This window comes from Schistocerca gregaria, chromosome 2 (assembly GCF_023897955.1).
Source record: "Schistocerca gregaria isolate iqSchGreg1 chromosome 2, iqSchGreg1.2, whole genome shotgun sequence".
NCBI classification, from domain to species: domain Eukaryota; kingdom Metazoa; phylum Arthropoda; class Insecta; order Orthoptera; family Acrididae; genus Schistocerca; species Schistocerca gregaria.
Genome location: NC_064921.1, coordinates 813,324,073 through 813,344,856, shown reverse-complemented (window position 1 = coordinate 813,344,856; position 20,784 = coordinate 813,324,073). Strand labels below are relative to the sequence as shown.

The 20,784-nt window shown below is 39.9% G+C and overlaps 1 protein-coding gene across 3 annotated transcripts in view; it reads right to left on the bottom strand.

The window, feature by feature from the left end:
* Positions 1-20,784, bottom strand: part of LOC126335125 (uncharacterized) — a 173,074-nt gene that overhangs the window by 130,181 nt on the left and 22,109 nt on the right. For all 3 annotated transcript variants that reach the window (XM_049998082.1, XM_049998083.1, XM_049998084.1), the window contains exon 3: positions 12,006-12,185. In XM_049998082.1, the coding sequence (XP_049854039.1) occupies positions 12,006-12,185 (180 nt within the window). The remainder of the gene's footprint in view (positions 1-12,005; positions 12,186-20,784) is intronic.

The following is a 20,784-nucleotide window of genomic DNA, read 5'->3' as shown; positions in this document are numbered from 1 at the left end:
TCTGCTAACAGTCATTGGATCTCGACCAACTCGAGCAGCAATGTCGCGATACGATAAATCACAATAGCGATAGGCTACAATGCGACCTTTATCAAAGTCGGAAACGTGGTGGTACGCATTTCTCCTCCTTACACGAGGCATCACAACAACGTTTCACCAGGCAACGCCGGTCAACTGCTGTTTGTGTATGAGAAATCGTTTGGAAATTTGTAGGTGTCGCCACCGGCGCCAACCTTGTGTGAAAGCTCTGAAAAGCTAATCATTTGCATATCACAGCATCTTCTTCCTTTCGTTTAAATTTCGCGTCTGTAGCACGTCTTCTTCGTGGTGCAGCAATTTTAATGGTCAGTAGTGTACATTGTGCCTAAGGACCACGTAGATAAGATACAAGAAATTAGGGCTCACATGGAGACACATAGTCGTTTTTCCCTCGCTCTGTTTGCTAGTGGAACAGGAAAGAAAATGTTTTGTAGTGGTACAGGGTACCATCCGCCGTGCACCGTACGGTGGCTTACGGAGTTCTGTGTAGATGTAGAAGATACAGGCAAACACGTACTGCGTGTTGTGTAATATAACTGTTATACTCAAGAAGAAGTTATTTGGTACATAAATATGTGATTTATCACAACTTTCGAAATTAAGAAAATAAGCTGACTATAGCAACCCAGTCAACAACCAGGACTATTTATGTACTAGAGTAATTTTTCAACATGTCAGAAGAAACATTATGTAGATGAAACGAAAGATTATTGCGTGCTGTTTCCGAGCCTAGTATGTAGCCACTAAAGCACAGTCAAACTACGCAGCGGCAGTACAGTTACGCATGACAGTGCTGCGGCCGGTTAACTGACTAAACAGAGCAGCATCTCATCGAGACATCACTGCGCACACACACACGACAATGGTACAGCTTTGTAGCTGCTGGTACAACGAATTATGTGAGCTTACCCGTGTTCCCCCTTCAGAATTTGTGTAGCCCTTCAATTTGCAACAATTTGTCAAAACGCTTTTTACTAAGATACTGTGGCAGTGTAAATACTCGTATGATTGTACTGGTACGGATTGCTACTGAGTGAATTGATTGTTAGTTGTGCTATATGCCAGTCACTACTCAAAGCAAGGATACGAATATTTTGGCAGAAATATTAAAGAAATTCAATTACCCACATTAGATGAAACGGCTAACGATGACAACACTTAAATCTAATACTAAAACTCAAACAGAGAGACCAGATGAATTGTTTAAAAATATTAAAAAAATAGACGAAACGTCTAACGGTTTGACAACACATAAAACTAAAGTAGATAACTTAGATGAAGTTTACAATAGCATCACCACACTTCAATCTCAAATGGAGAAGTTGCAGCATTTAGGTGATTTAGCTGCTAAATTCGATAAATTTTCTAAAATAGAGGAAACCTTAACCAGTTTACTTAAGGAAATTGTAATAAAAACAATTAAGCACTGTGATTCGGCTCAGGAAAAATGGAGGAAGAATTTAAAGGCGTAAATGATAAAATGAAGCAACTAGAGGAATCATCAATTAATAATTTCGAAACTATTTATAATCAAATCTCAAAATATACAAGCCGGACAGAAATATTAGAACTGAACAGAAAGAAATCTAAAAGTACTAGTAGAACAAAGGGTAAAATGAAAAGTAGATACTACTAGCGCTATCACCATTTCTTTGGAGGATATTGTAGTAGATCAGAAAGAGTTGACAAACTTCACGTTTAATAAAGTCCATTACATTTTTATGCAGTTTAAGGAGGTGTTACCCAAGTGTTGGTCAGATACATGTAAAATTAAATTTTGTGCTTAAACATTTACAACAACAAGCATTAGTTTGCAGTTCCAGTTACAAGAATAAGATTAAGGCATAGCATCAATCTGAAACACCGTTTAAAAGGAATTTCTGTGTACTGGTGAGCTTACTAACATATATGATTATCGTAGACCTACATATGAAAAATATTTATGTTGTAGTGAACACGAAAGTGAAAATATTCGTATGTGTGCTAAATTTAAACGTAAATCTATATCTGAGTGAAGCTTTAAGCGGTAATGAGTTTACAACTGAAGATTTCGCATTTAGAAGCAAGTGTATAATTACGAACGAATGTAGGGACGTTATATTAAGCTATGAGTATATACGAAGAAAACTGGTATCCGCACTACCCAGGATCAAAACATATACAAGAACCTGTGCAGAATAATACAACGGAATTGTAGAAAGGACAAAGCACACTTCATTAATGGTATCTGTAATGAAATAGAACAGCACCATAATAGCAGTCAGGTACGTGATACCTTCAAGAAAATCAGCAGCATCACCGGTGAATTTAATCCTCGTACGTGGGTGGTACATGACGAGAAGGGTAACCCTATCGGAGACAAGAAAGACATTGTTGCGAGGTGGAAACAGTACTGTCAAAATCTGTACTCTAGAATTAACAACAGTATGGACAATCAAAAAGTTGGGCGACTTACTTTGGAACCCACAATTTTACACAGTGAAATAGAGAATGCGATTCAACATGTGAAGAATTATAAAGCCCCTGGTGTAGACGGTATATCTGGAGAAATGATCAAAGACATGGAACAGGAAGGTCTTGATGTGCTACATTCATTGTGTAAAAGAATATGGGAAACTGGGGAGTGGCCGGATGACTGGTAATAGTCTCTCTTCATCCCCTTACTCAAGAAAGGGTCTATCAGTAACTGCTCCAACTACCGAACTATTGCCCTCATATCTCACGCAAGTAAAATTTTGCTCTACATCCTGAACCAACGTTTGAAGCCGTACATTCAGCCTCACACATTCACAGGACAAGCAGGTTTTGTTGAAGGGAAAGGAACTCGTGAACAGATCTTCAACAGAAGACAAATATTAGATAAATCGCGAGAGTTCTGTGTTCCTGGTTTCATCTGGTTCCTTGACTATAGGGGCTTCAGAGTATCAAAAGATGTGAGGCAGGATTGTGTCCTATCTCCACAGCTATACAACATCTATGCAGAACATGTCATTAGGAACCAAAGACATCTCAATTGGTGGGAGAACTATCAACAACATCCGTTTTGCTGATGACACTGTGCTTTTAGCCAACAGTGTAGATGAACTTGCTGAGCTACTAACAAGAATAAAGGACATTAGTCTAGCATATGGATTAGACATCAACCTCAGCAAGTCCAAGCTAATGACAAATGATCGAGAAGAACAGGTCCAGCTCGCAGGTCGGTTAAAGCAACTGGAAGTCGTGCATTCCTTCATCTATCTTGGGTCAACCATTTGCAGCACGGGAAGTCGTGAAGATGAGATAAGAAGACGGATTACGGTAGCGCGAGTGGCTATGAAGAAGCTCACCAAGATCTGGCAGAGCAGAGCGATAACAAATAGCACAAAGATCCGTCTAGTTGAAACAATTGTTTTTTCTGTCTTCTTTTATGGTTGCGAAACATGGACACTCAAGGTCAGAGACAAACAGCGCATTGATGCGTTTGAGCTTTGGTGCTGGCGTAGGATGCTACGCATAAAATGGACCGAAAGAAGAACAAATGTGTTCATTATCGAACAACTCGGCATCTCCAGGCGCCTTTCTTTTCGAGTCACCGAAAAAATTCTCCAGTTCTTTGGCCATATTGTGAGAGTAAATGGAGAAAATAACCTTGCAAGGAAAGATCGAAGGCACGAGACCAGAGGAAGAGCAGCGAGCAGATGGGTAGATCAAATCAAGATGCTTGGTTCACGGGGTCACGCCGCTCAGCAATGAGCACGACGACTTATGATGATAATATCTTACATAAATTATCAAATCAATTACTAGTTATTAAGAGAGTAAACTTCAGTGGCACACAGCTTTATATTTATCAGGAAACCTACGTTAGACAGATGTACTGTGTCTCAAAGAAAGAACAGTGTTCTTTAGCATATGGATGGGAGATAAAGAGTTAAATATGTTTACAGACCAAATACCAGTGGTGGTTCTGTAATGTTCTATTGAGCACACATAGAATCATTACCAAAGTTGTGTACTCACATAAATCGTGTCTAAGCCGAAAAAAAGAAATGATTTACTTCCTAAGTTGATTTTAATATTTGAATGTTTTCGTTATTTTTTTACTGGCCTGAGGCGAATTTACCCTTAAATTTATTTTTTTCGTTTACTTTTTCACAAACGAGTAGGATATGAATGACAAAGATTACGTATCTACATGATGTAAGTAACATTATGATGTATTTATTTGTTTGTACCTGCAGCAGCAGAAAAGTTGAAAGTAAAAGTAATCGTTGCTTAAGAAACAAGATACGAACGTGCTAAATAAAATATTCCAGAGGCTCTGAAACGTTACTATGCATTGTATTGGATAGCCAATACGTCATATTTTCATATTAAATAAATATAATAACTGTTAATGATGGATATTAATGATGAATAAAGCACACGAGAATATAGCGTTGCTGCTCAGGAGGAGGATATAGAACGAATAATAGCTGCTGGTAATGATTTAGTGATGTGTTAGGTACCTAAGTTATATATTACATATACTATAAAAGAATTTAAACACTCGGAAGAATCTGCTACCTTTGCATATAATGTGGAGTGACGACCACCAAGATCCAAGTTAATTACTTTCTTACTTCATATTTAGCTTTCCATGGAGCAATTTCTTCCACTTCAACTATTCTGTTGTCTATAATATACATTCCTCTCTTATTGCGCTATCTTACATAGTATAAGTTACTTGGAACATAAAAAGGTTACAGTATTGAGGAACGATTATAAGCTCTATTTCAGAACATGAAAAAGTAATGTTTCGTGCTTTGTACGAGGTGTTTTCTAGTTTTTCGTTTCATTTAATGAAAAATGAGTGGATTTTGTATATCTTTCATTGGGATGGTACGGGATTCTGTTTTTGGGGAACCATCTTCTTTATTTATTTGATCCTGAAACGCTCATTCCTATATATTTCCTTTTCACTTTTCTCCAAAGGAGTACCGGTTCTGTCTTCCGTTTTTCCGTATTCATATGTTTCTATCGCAGAAACCCTTCTTTTATCTGTGTCACATTGCGGTAAATAAAATCTGTTTTCGCAGTTAAAGCCGAGAGCTGATTCTCGATGACACAGATTATGTGTTCGACAAATGCAATGATTCCATGTTGACGCGTAAACGTACATGAATATAAAAGCACTTGTTAGTAACATCAACTGAAAACAAGGAGAAAGAAGGAGGAAGATAACATGAACAGCGGGAAACTGATGTTCTAACAAGTACATAAGAATGCGAAGACAGGACACATGAAATATTTGGTCGATGCAATGACAGGTGACATTAGCGTTATCTACAAGAGTGTGTTTAACAGATGTTGTCACAAATGATGTTGAAATCCCCCTAAAAACTCACATCAGCTATGGAAAGAGGGTGCTAGTGTATAAAAGATTTAAGTAGACCTAAGAAAAAGGCGATAATTAATAATTTCTCACACATTTTTTGATATGTTCAAAGATCTAAAGTGCAGTTAAGTAAAGGTTTTGTACCTGGTATTATTAAAACGAATTAAAAAAGAAATTAATGTCTGATTAAGAAATGTTCTTAACATAATGTAGTAAGGTAGTTTTTCATATCTGAAAAAGCTATTTGTCCTGATAACAGGAAAGAAATGTAATACAAATCGAATATATCTAATCCTCTATTACTACATGATTTTTAAAAGTACTTGGTTTATAAACATGTTAATAATATTAAATGCAACAAAATATTGTAATCCTCTAAAAGTCTATAGATTCTGAATGAAGAAACCCTTAAACAGGCATAATGAAGGCATGGGCTGGGATGAAATATGTTAATAACACAAGCCTTATAGTATTGCGAAGCTTATAAAGAAAACAGAACAAAGGAGGAGTCAGGAAACAAATGATCATAGTAGCTGGGTAGGATATTAAGCTGTGCATACAATTTCAAAGATTTAAGACGGTGTGGACCTAATTTTATGTAGTTCTTCGAGAGTGAGTATAGGCACACCCACAGAAACGGGACAGTCTAAACTGTGGTCAGGTGCATTCATGGGAGAAATGGCCTGTACCATATTATAATAGTAGGAGAGTGAAGTGTAGAAAAATCCAAAGGAAGGTTTGACCCACGCCTAGGTCAGGTGCATCCACGTAGGGAACGACCGCGACTGGTGAAACATTACAGCCGGGAATGGAAATAAATTTAATTATATGAAACTGCTGAATAATAACGTTCACTTTGAAATTTCGTTGAGTAATTTCATCAAGAATGAATAGTAAAAACGGTTCCTCCACCAGGTTCAGAACACGGTTTGTTTGTACCAAAAATTTAGACTGAAACTAATAAGAACGATAATTTCAATACAGTTTTTGGGTTACGTCAACTCGGCGGTAGAATCTAGTACTCCGTAATACCTTGCTATAAGAAACTGTAGCAGTCTTGCCACAACAATGAAAGTTCAGGAGATGCAATGAATTCTTTTATTACCGTGTAGGTCGTGTCCAGCATTGAATAACTGGCTTCACAGACTGACTACATCTTGGCTCTCTAAAAACTGGCTGCAATCTTGGTAATGACAGTGCTGTTGCACTTTTAGTAAAATCAATAGTATTGTTTGAGGGGCCAAGTTACAGAATTACAACAGAAAATTAATACACAGAGATAAACTGTGGGCAGCGTAATTTAGGTAAATCATTACCTGATGAGTATATATAGGTAGTCTGTGAAATAAACAATTAGAAACGTGATACACCGCAATACAAGATCTGTTTGGAAAATTCTCGGAATCGCCACGAGAGGTCAGTGCTAGCGCAACGAGTTGTTCACGTGATATTCATTGGACTGTTGCCTGTAAACACGTGCCACGTCAATGCTCTTGGAAGAGAGCTGTGGCGGTGAGGTGGCTCTGTTGTTCCCGCATAGTGGTTTGCGAAGATGGAAAAAAAAATCGAGATTCGGGCAGTGATATAATACTTCGTAAAGAAAGGTATGAAAGCAAAGGACATTCATGCCTATTTCCTGAATACACTGGGGGGGGGGGGGGGGGGGGGGGACTGTTCCTTCATGTTCAACTGTTGCCAAGTGGACAAAGAATTTAAATGTGGTCGGGAGAGCTTAGATGATGATCCGCGCAGTGGTCAGCCAAGATGTGTCACTACTCCAGAAATCATTGCAAAAAATGGTTCAAATAGCTCTGAGCACTATGGGACTTAACATCTGTGGTCATCAGTCCCCTAGAACTTAGAACTACTTAAACCTAACTAACCTAAGGACATCACACTCATCCATTCCCGAGGCAGGATTCGAACCTGCGACCGTAGTAGTCGCGCGGTTCCGGACTGAGTGCCTGAACCGCTAGACCACCGCGGCCGGCTGACAAATCATTGCAAAAGAGTACAAATTGGTCATGGAGAACCGCCGATGCGCCGATTGAAAGTACGTGAATTTGCTCACGCTTGCCAGATGTCATCTGAATGAGTATGTCACATTTTAACTGAAGAACTGAAATAAAAAAGTTATCTCCAAGATATATGCAGCGACTCTTGAGCGCGCCCACACACATGTGCCGTCGCCATGGCAAAATTACACGAACTAAGGTATGAATTGTTCCCATCCCCGCCTTATTCACCTGATATGGCTCCGTCAGATTTCCATCTCTTCCCAAAACTGAAAATTTTTCTTGGTGGACGAAAATTCACTTCAAACGAAGAAATGATAGCCGGAGTTAACGATTGTGCGGGCCTGGAGGAAACTCATTTTCGAGATGGGATCAAGGTAGTGAAGCATCGATGGACCAAGTGCATTAATCTACAAGGAGACTACATTGAAAAATAGAAAAAGTTTCAGTGATGTAAGTAAGTACTTTTTTCTATTCGATTCCGAGAACTTTTCAAACCGCCCTTGTATACAGAAATTAACAATGCGAATTACTCGTATACTTGATTAATGTTGCTTCATTCTCCTAACATAAATTGGAGTTACAAATCAAATATGCATTCATTTAATAGTGCCAACGTCCTTGCCGCTGTGGTAACACCGGTTCCCGTCAGATCACCGAAGTTAAGCGCTATTGGGCTGGGCTAGCACTTGGTTGGGTGACCATCCGTTCTTTCTAGCGCTGTTGACAAGCGGGGTGCACACAACCCTAGTGAGGCAAATTGAGGAGCTACCTGAATGCTAAGTAGAGGCTCCCATCGCGTAAACTGACACATGGCCGCGAGAGCGGTGTGCTGACCATATGTCCCTCCTTATCCGCATCCAGTGACGCCTGTGGGCTGAGGATGACACGGTGGCTGGTCGGTACCGTTGGGCCTTCATGGCCTGCTCTAGTGGAGTTAAGTTTTATTTATTTTTTTCATTTAATAGTAGCCACATAGTTCAAAGTGGTTGCTAGGGTTGAATATCAGTATATGTTTACATTTGTAATAATAGACTCCATAATTTCTCTTTAATTGCAAACGATGTTGCAAGTATTTTATGTTGCTCACCTATTATACTGCAAACGTTGGTGAAATAATGCATTCAATGTGAACAGAACAAGAGGCAAATATGAATTCTAGTGACCATTGGTAGTCGTTAAAGAATTTAGCTAATTAGTGGCTTCAGTGTTAACAAAAAATATTCCTATCAACTACAGTCTGAACCTTAATTATACTTGAATCTGGTTTATTCATGAGATTTCTATTTGGCTTCTAATCAGAACTTGCTTATTAACTGCTGTGTAAGTCACATAGAAATTAGATGAAATCGCGATATTCGAATGAATGACAATAATTTGCATGCTTGTCTCAGGTTTAAATGGCTCTCCGGAGGGTGTTCCGTAACACCGTTTATTTTATGTAGATGGCACTACACGTGTACAGCATCTTTCAAAAGAATGAAGCGTACGTGCGGTTACTACAAGGATAGTAAGCTACAATGTGACAATGAGTCCCGTAAATCAAGTGTTCTCCAAAACAGTCGAAATTAAACGCAAAATGTAAGGATGTAACTCCTTATAGTAAACAAAAACATGTTCCCCTTATTCCGCCTCAATAAGTTTGAGAACCTGGTGACGTTAAATACAAGAATTTAAGGAAAGCGTAAAGCTGGTTGAGCCTGCTAAATCAGGATTTTAAGTACTTTGCATGGGGTTTTCATTACAGTGCAATGATGTAAGAACAAAATAATGAATTGTTAGTAAAAAGTAATTAAAGTCACCGACTAGAGCGAAATACAAGATTCAATTTCATATTGAGGTAAATATTTTCTGTTATGGGAAACATTTTATGTTAAGAAAGAGAGAATATTGAAGGAATGCGTTGTTTCTTATTTATCACTTGAAATAAATTAAAAACGCTTCCGTGAAACAGTACACTATGATACTTACACTTGGTAAATTAGAAGACTAGGGATTGAAAGTAACTAACCTTAGACGTACAGTAATTCATTTTTTTTTTTTTTGCTGAGTGAAAATAAAAAAATTTAATCTAGTCACACAAGACATTAATTTCAGTAAAGATAATATTTCTTCAAACATAGTAGATTACGAAGAAAGATCGTAATTAATTGTGTTAGCTGAGTTTCACCACAACTTTCATCTAAATGGGGCATCTGTAGTGTAACAAGAGATTTTCTGGAATAACATGTAACGTTATTATCCCCGTAGGCCAACAAAAGATGTCCTTGGGAGTTGAAAACGGATTTTAGTAGCTGTTAAATAACGAATTGCATATTGTGCGGACATTTTTTGGATTTATGTTCAGATATGAATGGAGAAATGCAGCACAGTCCATTATGAAGACACGACAAGCAGCGAGTGTTTTTACTTGCAATGGAGTAGTCGTTTCCACTTAGCAGTCGCTTGGGAATGTTGCGGCCCCCAGAGAAGAAGGCGTCCGAACGACAGTGGTTTCGAAGCGGAAAAAAATAAGCTTGTTAAAATAATCACGTACTTACTGACTCACCGCCTACAAGTCACGCAATGAAGTGTCATGTATAGATAAGCTATTAGCACGTTGTAATAAGTAATCTGTTCACTCTGTGGTGTAATGAGTTATGAGAATAGTTAAATACAAAAGAGTTCTTTAAATCGTAGTTACGTGATTTCGTAGCGAGTTGCTAGAAAGTACGAGGTCTGTTACAATCTTCGACCCGCTGCATATGGACATGTTCAGCTGCTTTGCAGTACCACAGTATCAAGAAAATATTTCAAGGGGACCGTTAAGATTGAATAAGGTAATTTTTATTACGAACAGCATCAGGGTGACAGATCCACACACGAAGATGTTTGGAGCAGTTCTACCTTGAGAACCCTATTAAAAATAATAATAATCAAAAAAGTTAATATGCAGAACTGTTTATGAAGAACTGTTTGAGGAAGTATTGGTCCATACCTTCGACGAAATGAACATTCACGGAACACGTTAAGATTTACTGGAAAGATGTCAGGTGTGGTGGTCTAGTGCTAAATCGTGTGCTTAGAGATCGAAAAGTCTCAGGATCTAATTCCGATTGTATAATGAAATATTTCAGTCTGATTTTAACCTAGCCTTCACCTCCCAATGACCTGAAGACTGGATTCCACATTATGCTTTCCCCAGTAGGATCACTGGGATAGATTAGCGAGACACAAGTCGCACGAAGTGATGTCCAGTTGAAAGACTCGCACCAGGCGGTTGCGCCATAAGAAATTATTTATTATCAGCAGGATTTCATATTTCTACTGCACCAAAATGTTCAAGTGGTCGTGGCACGCCTCTTATTTGCGACATGGTAAGAGGTACGACAGTTGAGCTCTACGAAAGAACATTAAAAGAACTGGAAGGTGGTGGACTTTACGTTATGCCTGTTGACTGCCGAGTGGCGCAAAAAATACTAATCAGCTCAGGTATCAACAATAAAGCAAATTTTTCAAACCTTGAGGACAGATACAGAAAAGTAATTCATACGAGAGCTGCTCAACATTATAAAGGCTATCTTCCAATTGCGTAACATATTACATATGCACACATGAATGTTACTGGCCTCGTACGCCGAAACGTGAGAATGGCTGCAGAGCTACTTTCATGTTGCACTTTACAAGCTGAAAACAGAACGCGAACGAATTTTGTTGAATTCGTAAAAAGTGCATTGGTTGCTTTAAATGCTAGATACCCCCAAAATGTGAAGACTCCTCTAACAAGCGCATGTGGTCTCAGCATTAAAAATCAGAACGCCTTTTTAGGAAAACTGGTTGAAGTATGTCAGTAGGAAGTCGCACAAACCTTTTTTCACTGCAGGAAGGATTTTTTTACAGTCGTGGTCTCATTTATTTATCTCTTTAACGATACCATAAACATAAGAGCGTTGTACGCATTGACTTTCATACTGAATCAATCTTGTAAACACATTTTATGCTTTCAGCGTTCCACTGGAGACAAAATTCTTCTGGAGACCTGTACTGTAAAACAGACGATGAATCACCCTTCGCTCCCGATGAATTGTGTGTGTCACTGGAACAATGAACGTACGTGGTGACACCCCCGTAGCTTAAAAGTCCTTAGGCGTCACTCAGGTTCATCATTTGTGGTTTGTTTTCACCAACACTTCTGATCCCTTGTAGAATCCACACCACACAAACTGCTGCCGTCATCACAACAACGAGAGTTCTAAATGTTATTCTGGAGGTATTGTCTAATTAAGTTGCTCTTCCTTGGAGTATACCCACATCGTAGATGTGAGACAGTTTGTGATAGGGACATGATTAGCTCTGACATGTAGTGACTTATCAGCAAAGTACTGAGAGACTTTTTCCTTGAAGCTATGGTCGCAAGTTAACATCGAATACAAATCTGAACATGCAGTTTAATTCTATGGCAACTGTACTCCATATTTACTCTTCTTATCTTATACGAAAGTGATTAGCACCCAAAGGGCACAATATATCTGGACTTGAGGGTGCTAGAAAGGATAATGGAATCTAACTTGAAAAACAGCATTCATATAAATCGCTAAGACCACACACCTTACCTGAATATCGGCGGAGCTGTCGTGGTCAGCCACAGCGCCGGCGCGGTCCCAGACGACTTTAGCGTTCGATTTCTCTTCCGCAGAAGGCAGTCGCTGTCGCGGAGTTGGATACTCATCGTAGTATGCTGTAGCTGGAGGAGACCATGTTTTTCTCACGGACAGTGATCCTTTTATACCTGCCTAAAAATGAAAACAAACTAGTACTTACGTAAAAAGAATGTAGACAACTTTAAGATTATTCAAATGACTTCCGCCGAAGTGGCACAGTGTTAACGACACTGGCGGGGTGGCGTTCAAATAGCCGTCACGGTGCCCAGATTTAGGTTTCCTGATGCTTCCCTAAATCACTGCAGAACACTACCAGGATGATTACTTTGAAAAGGCCACAGAAGTATTGTTCCATTCATATTCAGTCCTAGCTTTTACTCTATCATGAAAGACCCCGTTATAGATTCATTTTCGTTTCATCTTTTTTTCTACATCTACATCCGCAACCACACTCTGCAAACCACAATGAGGTGCATGATAGAAGGTACGTCCAGTTGTACAAGCTATTAGGTTGTCTTCCTGTTCCATTCACGTATGGTGCGTGGGAAGAATGATTGTTTATATGCCTAGGTGCGTGCAGTAATTATTGTAATCTTATCCTCGCGATCCCTGTGTGAGCGATACGTAGGGGGTTGTAGTGTATCCCTAGAGTAATCATTTAAAGCCGGTCCTTGAAACTTTGTTAATAGACTCTCTCGGGATAGTTTAAATCTGTCTTCAAGAGCCTGTCAGTTCAGTTCCTTCAGTATCTCTGTGACACTCTTCCATGGATTAAACAAACCTGTGACCATTTGTGCTCCCCTTCTCTGCACATGTTCAATATCCCCTGTTAGTCTTATTTGCTAAGGCCCCACACACTTGAGAAATATTATAGGATGGATCACATGAGTGATTTGTAAGCAATCTATTTTGTAGACTGTTTGCACTTCCCCCGTAATGTACCAATAAACCGAAGTCTACCACCTGCTTTACCCACGACTGAACCTATGTGATCATCCCATTTCATATCCCTACAAAGTGTTACACCCAGGTAAATGTACGAGTTGACCGATTTCATCAGTGACTCATTGATATTATAGTAATAGTATAATACCTTTTTTTCGTTTTGTTAAGCGCAAAATTTTACATTTCTGTACAATTAGAGCAATGTGGCAATTTCCGCACCATGTTGAAATCTTATAAGGATCTGACTGAATATTTATGTAGCTTCTCGCAGATAGTACTTCATTATAAATGACTACCTCATCTGCAAAAAGGTGGATTTTGCTATTAATATTACTTACAAGGTCATTAATAAACAACATGAGCAGCAACGGTCCCAACACACTTCCCTGGGGCACACCCAAAATTACTCCTACATCTGATAATGACTCTCCATCCAAGATAACATGCTGGGTCCTTCCTACCTAAAAGTGCTCAATCCAGTCACAAATTTCGCTTGATACCCCATATTATCGCACTTTTACCAAAAAGCGTGAGAGGTTCCATGTCCTCTTTTGCATGTCGCCCCTCATTTTCATCAATTTTATTAATGTTTTATGTCATTGCACCGTGGTGACTGGCCAAATAAGGTTATTTGTACTGAGAGCTCAAAATACTTTTCACTTGATTGCTATGCATGTTGGGAACTGTATGTGGTCTTGCTTTTAGTTTCCTCTGTTACTTCCCTGGGTGGCCTGTACGAGGAGAGCACTGGAGGACGCGGCACACTGCTTTTCTGGTGTTGGGCTGCACTTCCGTGAATACTGAGAGGGTCGTACATCAATGGGCTTGAGCGACTGGCGGGACGGCTGACCTCGGTCGCATTTCGCCTATTGTAGGCGGGGTGAAACGACATGCAAGCCATCTGAGTGTCGCCGCAGTTTATGTGTTTCCGCTTCGGCGCGTCTGGAACGAGGACTGCTGGTACCGACTGATTGCATTGTCATCATGATTCTGAGAATACTTGTGGACCGTGCCCCGTTGGGTCCGACTGTCTGGCGCCGGATGGCCAGTAGTCTTGGCATGTTGCTTCCGTAGCCGGTGAAATGCCAAGTTCTGTGCTCCGAGCTAAATAGCACAGGCATGATTGGTCAACTTAAACTGAGGCAAACTGAGGCCAGTTGACGTCATTAAGCCCTAATCGAAACTGGAGAGAACGGTCGCTATTTGCACGAATGATGTTCTGAGATAGTGTGAGGTAATTTTGAAATCAGCACTAAATGGTGATTCGCGGTTTTCGAGGGTAGTGGAGAGTTGAGTAACGTTGGCTTCGTTCTTGCATTGCGCGGGCGCAGGACATTCGTTATCTGATCTTCGTCGGAGTCGGACAGTTTTACAACTTAGTCGCACTTTTTCTGGAGAACTTAGAATTCTCGGACAGCCTTCGAGGCAAGGGGTTGAAACAGAGTTGCTGCACAGCAGAAGTCCGCGCCTGCATCATCAGAACGCTGCCTACCGACGACGTGCTGCAGGTTTCAGGACTGGTAAAGTATTTTGCGGCTTCGGCATTGTAGGACCTATCATTTTTATACTGAAGCCCTCAGCAGCACAAGTGCTCGCTTTGCTACAAGTCCACCTTGTTTGTTTCTCCAAGTGATCCCATTTGAGCTCTCACTACTGATAGCAATACTGCACTATAGTCGGGGAAGTAACATTTGATTCATTAGGACCTTCAGTCATTATCGTCAACCTATTGCATCACAGAGAGTAGGAGCCCCTTGTTCTCGAGCCAACTGTTATTCTCATAATAGTTCAGTATAACCTACCCTTTAGCCTACTGTTTGTATTGACAATCAAGTACCCTTGTGTTCTGATTTATAATAAATCACAATGTAATATTTAATTCGCATATCATTTCATAGATAGATGCAAAATCCCATTTCCTGTCGTTTATTTTACCAACTAGCAGGGTCCACCATCAGTTCCTTTCGTTACCGTTGTGCACATAATCAATAAGGTGATAGGTAAAAAGAGGGTTAAGTGCGTCCACTTCTCACGCAGAATTCGCCAGAATTAAAGAGGCACAAACTCTTCTCCACTCCGACACCTCTCAAGCGTAGGTACTGTGTCAAATGCTTTTCGGAAATCAAGAAACACTGCTACTACCTGGTTGCCTTGATCCAAAGCTTTCAGTATGTCATGTGAGAAAAATGAGAGTTGGATTTCACTTAACTGATGTTTTCGAAATGCATGCTGGGCAGCATTCTGTTCAAGATACCGCATTATGTTTGAGCACAGAATATGTACTAAGATTTTACAATAAATCGATGTCTAGAACGTTGGATGGTAGTTTTGCAGATCATTTCTAATACTCTTCTCGTAGACAGATGTGGGCTGTACCTTTGTCCAAGAACTGGGCACGATTTTTGTTTGAGAGATCTAAGACAGATTCTAGTTAGAAGAGCAGCTAACTCAGCCGCGAATTCAGTGTAGAATCTGACAGGGATTCCATCGGGGCCTGTAGCTTTGTTCAGTTCTAACGATTTCAGATGTTTCCCAACACCAATGACACTAATACTTATTTCATTCATCTTGTCAGTATACGATGATTAAATTGGGACAATTCTCCGCTGTTTGCCTTTGTGAAGGAATACATGAAAACAGAGTTAAGCATTTCAGCTTTTACTTTGCTAAACTCAATTTCAGTTCCTGACTCATTCGCTAGGAACTGGACACTAACTTTGGTGCCACTAACAGCCTTTACATCATTCATTAGTTGCGCTATACGTCGTATGATTAAAAAATACGATGAGTATTTTTATTACAAACAAAGTGATAAGCTCACACGGAATTTGAATTAATCTCCTTCAAAGTACTGTCCTTGGCTAGCAATGCAATTATCCCAAATTTGACTCCATGACTTCTTTTGGAAGGGCGTTCAGCTGCTCTTTCGTGGCCATCTCAGTGTCGAGAATGGTGTCAAAACGTATTCCTTTCAACACGGTTTTAATTTCTGGTAAGAGCCAGAAGACACATGGTGCTAAATCTGATGAGTACGGTGGATGATGGCTGAAAGGAAAACTTTTCCCTGGAAAAAACTCACAAATAAGAAGTGGGGTGTGGCATGGAGCCCTTGGCCCGTTTTTCTGGTGTCTTTCATAGTACATCGTTTTGCAAATATTGCAAATATGCCATTGTAAAATTCGGCGTTTACAGTTGTTCCCCTTGGAACGAACTCCGATCGCATTACGCTCTCAATATCGAAAAAAGCAATGGGCATGACTTTGATATTCGACTTTTGACTGACGTGCCTTTTTAGTGGGATGAGAATGAGCTGGTTTTCCATTGGGAACACTCAATTTTCGTCTCAGGGTGAAATCAATATACCCAAGCTTCATCTCCATTTACAATTTTGAAGATTAAGTAAGGATCTGAATGAAGATGATCCTTCAACTCCGTGCAAATTGACACACGACTTTCTTCTGTTCATCACTCAAAAGTCAAAGAACAAATTTTGCACTCACTCGTCTCATTTGCAAATTATAAGTTAAAATGCTTTTTACGGATCCGTACGAGATGCTAAGTTCTTTGGTAAGCTCTCGACTAATTATTCGCCTGTTTGAATGAACATTTTTGCCACTCTTTGCAAGTTTTATTCTGTTTTTTAGGTTAAACGACATCATGAACGTTGCTCGTCTTTTACCGATTCATTTCCACTTTTAAATCGTCCATAGCACTTGTAAACAGTCTTTACAGTTACAGAATTATCGCCATACACTAACTTCGATATTTAGTGAGTTTCTTTGGACTTTTTTGAACCTCAGACAGAAAAAGCGTTGTTCGAAATCCATGTTGTGTGACAGACACAGTAAAGAACAACCTCACTTCAGTGTATCTGGACGCTGACTGATAAGTCACAACGTGTTCCGAATTGACGCTGCCTATCTCAACGGTTCAGACTATCGGACAAATTACATCAAATGACTGCAGCGTCAGCAGATGCTGCTAAAAATTTCATTCGCCATATTTTATGATCATACCCCATGTATGGTCAACCAATACATAGTTTCATAACTTACAAGATGAAATGATGGATAATTAGGATTTAACATCCCGTCGATGACGAGGTTACTAGAATCGGATTTCGGATTCGGGGAGGATGTAGTAGGAGGTCAACCGTGTCCTTTTCAAAGAAACCATCTCCACATTTGTCTGAAGCGATTTACCGAAACAATGCAAAACCTAAATCTGGGTGGACATATGGGGTATCTGAACCATTGCCCTGCAGAAAGCAAGTCCAATGTCTTAACCACTGCACCACCTCTCTTGGTAAGTAGTGATAGAGATCACTGGATGTTGGTTACTACTCTTTCGCATTTTGATGCGATGACGATTCCAGATGTTTGTATTTCTTTTTGCCATGCTATGTACTGACAGTATATTCAGCATCTTCCTAATTATCACAATTTGGGGCTAACAAAGTACATCGCTAAGAAGTAATACTACCGCAATCTTGTTGTAAAGCTGTAAAATTCTGTACTCTACAATAATTAGTACACACCATTTGATTGTACAGATCTTTCTTTGTATTTGTTGAAAAAGAATTCTCCTCGCCGAATTCCATTGAGCACATAAAGTACTGTCGATGATTTCGCTATATCCCGGTTATCTCCTTCCATTAAGCGCGTGCCTTGTTTAGTTCTTATCTAAGAACAAGAATGCAATCACTTACACTAAACTGAGCCAAAATGTCACAGAAGGACTCCGGAAAAGACGCATGGGAAGTAATTACAATGAAGGTTTTTTGCGAATAATTCTGTTCAGAACGCTTAGTGATGTTCTATTCATTACAATATTTCATAATATGTTTCAACTGCTTGTAAGTTGACGTCTCGTTTCGGCATCGAACATACTGCACTTTTACACTGAACTTCCTTTCCGAAGTTCTAGGTTTGTGTCCGATGACGGCAGCAATCGAAACGGGCTATGAAGTATTCTCATAAATTTATAAAATCACATAGCTATCTACACAGTTGCTACAACAGATGTCTTGCCGCATCTGAAACCAATATGATTGGTGACAGATCCCAAATAACAATGACTTTCTTCATTTATTCGTATGAAAAGCAAACAACAAAAAATAAAAAACTGCATTGCTTAATGGCCCTTAATGACTGAAAAATAAGAAATGAAAATTCCCAGATACATTCTTACGACCAAAAAGCGAAAATGGAATCCGGATGAAAAAGAAATTACAGGAGATGTATCAAGTAACAGAAAACAATCACAGATCCGCCAGGAAACGGCGATTACAGTTCAATGGGAGTGTAGAGACTCCTCCAGGTCCTTCCTTTTAACAAAATTGAATAACCTACGATTTTGTTCTTTGAACATAAAGGGCCAATCATAATATAGAGAAACCCCATCTGTCCTGGCATTTTCTATGTTGTTATGCAGCCACTGTACCACTTAAACTGAAGAGAGAACCCACGTGTACAAAAGAAATTGACATTCTCACAGTTTTAAGTTCTCAGAACCGTTTCAAACAGAAAGAATATCAATATTGCCTCTTATTCTTTGGTTTATATTGTTTGGTGGTAAAACGTAAGACAGTGGTGACAAATGTCAGCAAATAATGAAACAAACACAGAATGCAGTGACCTTTCCGAGACATACAGCCATAAAACCAGCAAGAGTGAAAAATGTACCATTTATAAATTGGCAAAGCAATAGAGTTCAATCAATAGATCGTGGTTATGACTGCACGTGACTTCTAACTTGGAACTTAGTACTGCTCCAAAATTTATGTTAATTTATCGCACTGAACATAATAACACTGAATATTAAATTCAGTTAAATGTGTAATTCTGCTTCCAGTTGCCGGCTGAAATGCATCACAGCTAAGGTAACGAAGGGCAGCAAGGTGGAATTATACACTGAGTTTATTGACTTCATAACAAAAAAATAAACAGGATGGATTCCTTTAAACCCGCATAGAAGTGAAACGAGTGGCAAGAGTGCTATTTCTGTTGAATCTCAAGGAAAGGCTACACAAAGGAATAACGAACAGCACTTTGATGTAACACAGTTCATGCAATTCCCTAGGTGTCGTTAGGTCATTCATTGATACAGCACAAGAGTGCACATTCCAACTGAGTGATCCATCTGCAATTCCACCAAGCCTTGTTAGTCAGACTTATCAAGAACATGTGCCTATAAATGAGAAGAAAATGTGCGACCTAAGGTGATATCTACCGTTCCTACCAAGAGAAGAAATCATCAAAGAACTTATTCTCTGAAATATGCCATTGGCCAACATGTGTCAAAGAACTAAACATGTGTTGAGCATAGTGTCAAAGAGAATGGAAAACGGGTAAAATTTGTTTTTTTATCGATATTGGCAATAAAGTATGAGCTAAGTAATGACTGATGCTTATTTATTACTAAAAATTGACAAAACTCACAAGTCCTCTACATAAATTTTGACTTAACGCCAGGAAAATGTATCAAGAATGTCCACAGTGCCTTGGCAGTATTCCGTCTGCATTCATTCTAACGAAAGCAGAAGTAATACGGAGTCTCGGTCCGGCACAAATTTTCGTTGTCGTCGTTCCCTTATACGGCTGATGGTTGTTCGTATTCGTACCTGCGAATACATTTCATGTATTTCACAACGACTGCAGTTGCCGCAGTACTTGTTCCTTCGGACATTCATCGTTCTTCTTAACATCACAGACATTGCAATACCGTATTTATCCGCCGATACCGGGCAGCCACTTTCGATTAAAATGTCCTCCTCTGTACGGGAATTACATAACGTGTGTACTAGTACAGGTTGTGACGCAGGAACGACGACACATGGACGGGTCGCAGCGCTTATAAGTACTGTATATGTGATGAAGAAGAAACCACCTCTTCCTCCCCGTTCAGTTGGAACTCCGGAAAACGTTGACAGAGTGAGAAAAGCAGTTCTTGGTAGCCCGAAACGACCCGCTAAGCGACAGGCTCTATAGATGAGATATCACGTCGTTTGCTTCATCACGTCTTACTGATGATCTCAGATTTCATCCGTACAAAATAATGACTGTCAAGCAGCTAAATGAAATGCATTTTGTGTAGCGAAGAGAATTTTGTGGCGTAATTGACGCTATTCTTATGGAAGATGCGGATGTCCCGGTATTCACGATTGATGGAGCCCATTATGGTTGGTTGGTTGGTTGTTTGGGGAAGGAGACCAGACAGCGTGGTCATCGGTCTCATCGGATTAGGGAAGGATGGGGAAGGAAGTCGGCCGTGCCCTTTCAGAGGAACCATCCCGGCATTCGCCTGGAGTGATTTAGGGAAATCACGGAAAACCTAAATCAGGATGGCCGGACGCGGGATTGAACCGTCGTCCTCCCGAGCCCGTTATGATCTGGATGGTTATGTTAACCAACAGAACCGTCGGTACTGGGTTCGGAGGACCCACATCCTCTACGCCAAAAACCTCTCCACGACTCAAAAGTAACAGTGTCGTGCGGTTTCTCCAAGATTTCTGGACCTTACTTTTTTTGAAGACGGAGGAACCGCGGTTATTGTGGCATTAGCGCGCTGCGTCGAAATGTTAAACAACTTTCTTCTACCAGATCTTAAAAGGCGTCGAGTTAACACGAAAGAAATGTGTTTTCAACAGGATAGTGCCACAGCTCACACGGCGGGAGCATCCATGGAAGTGGTTCGGCAAATGTTTTCACGACATCTACTTTCACCATATGAAGACGTTCCTTGGTCCCCACGCTTACCCGATCTATCGAATTGTGACGTCTTTATG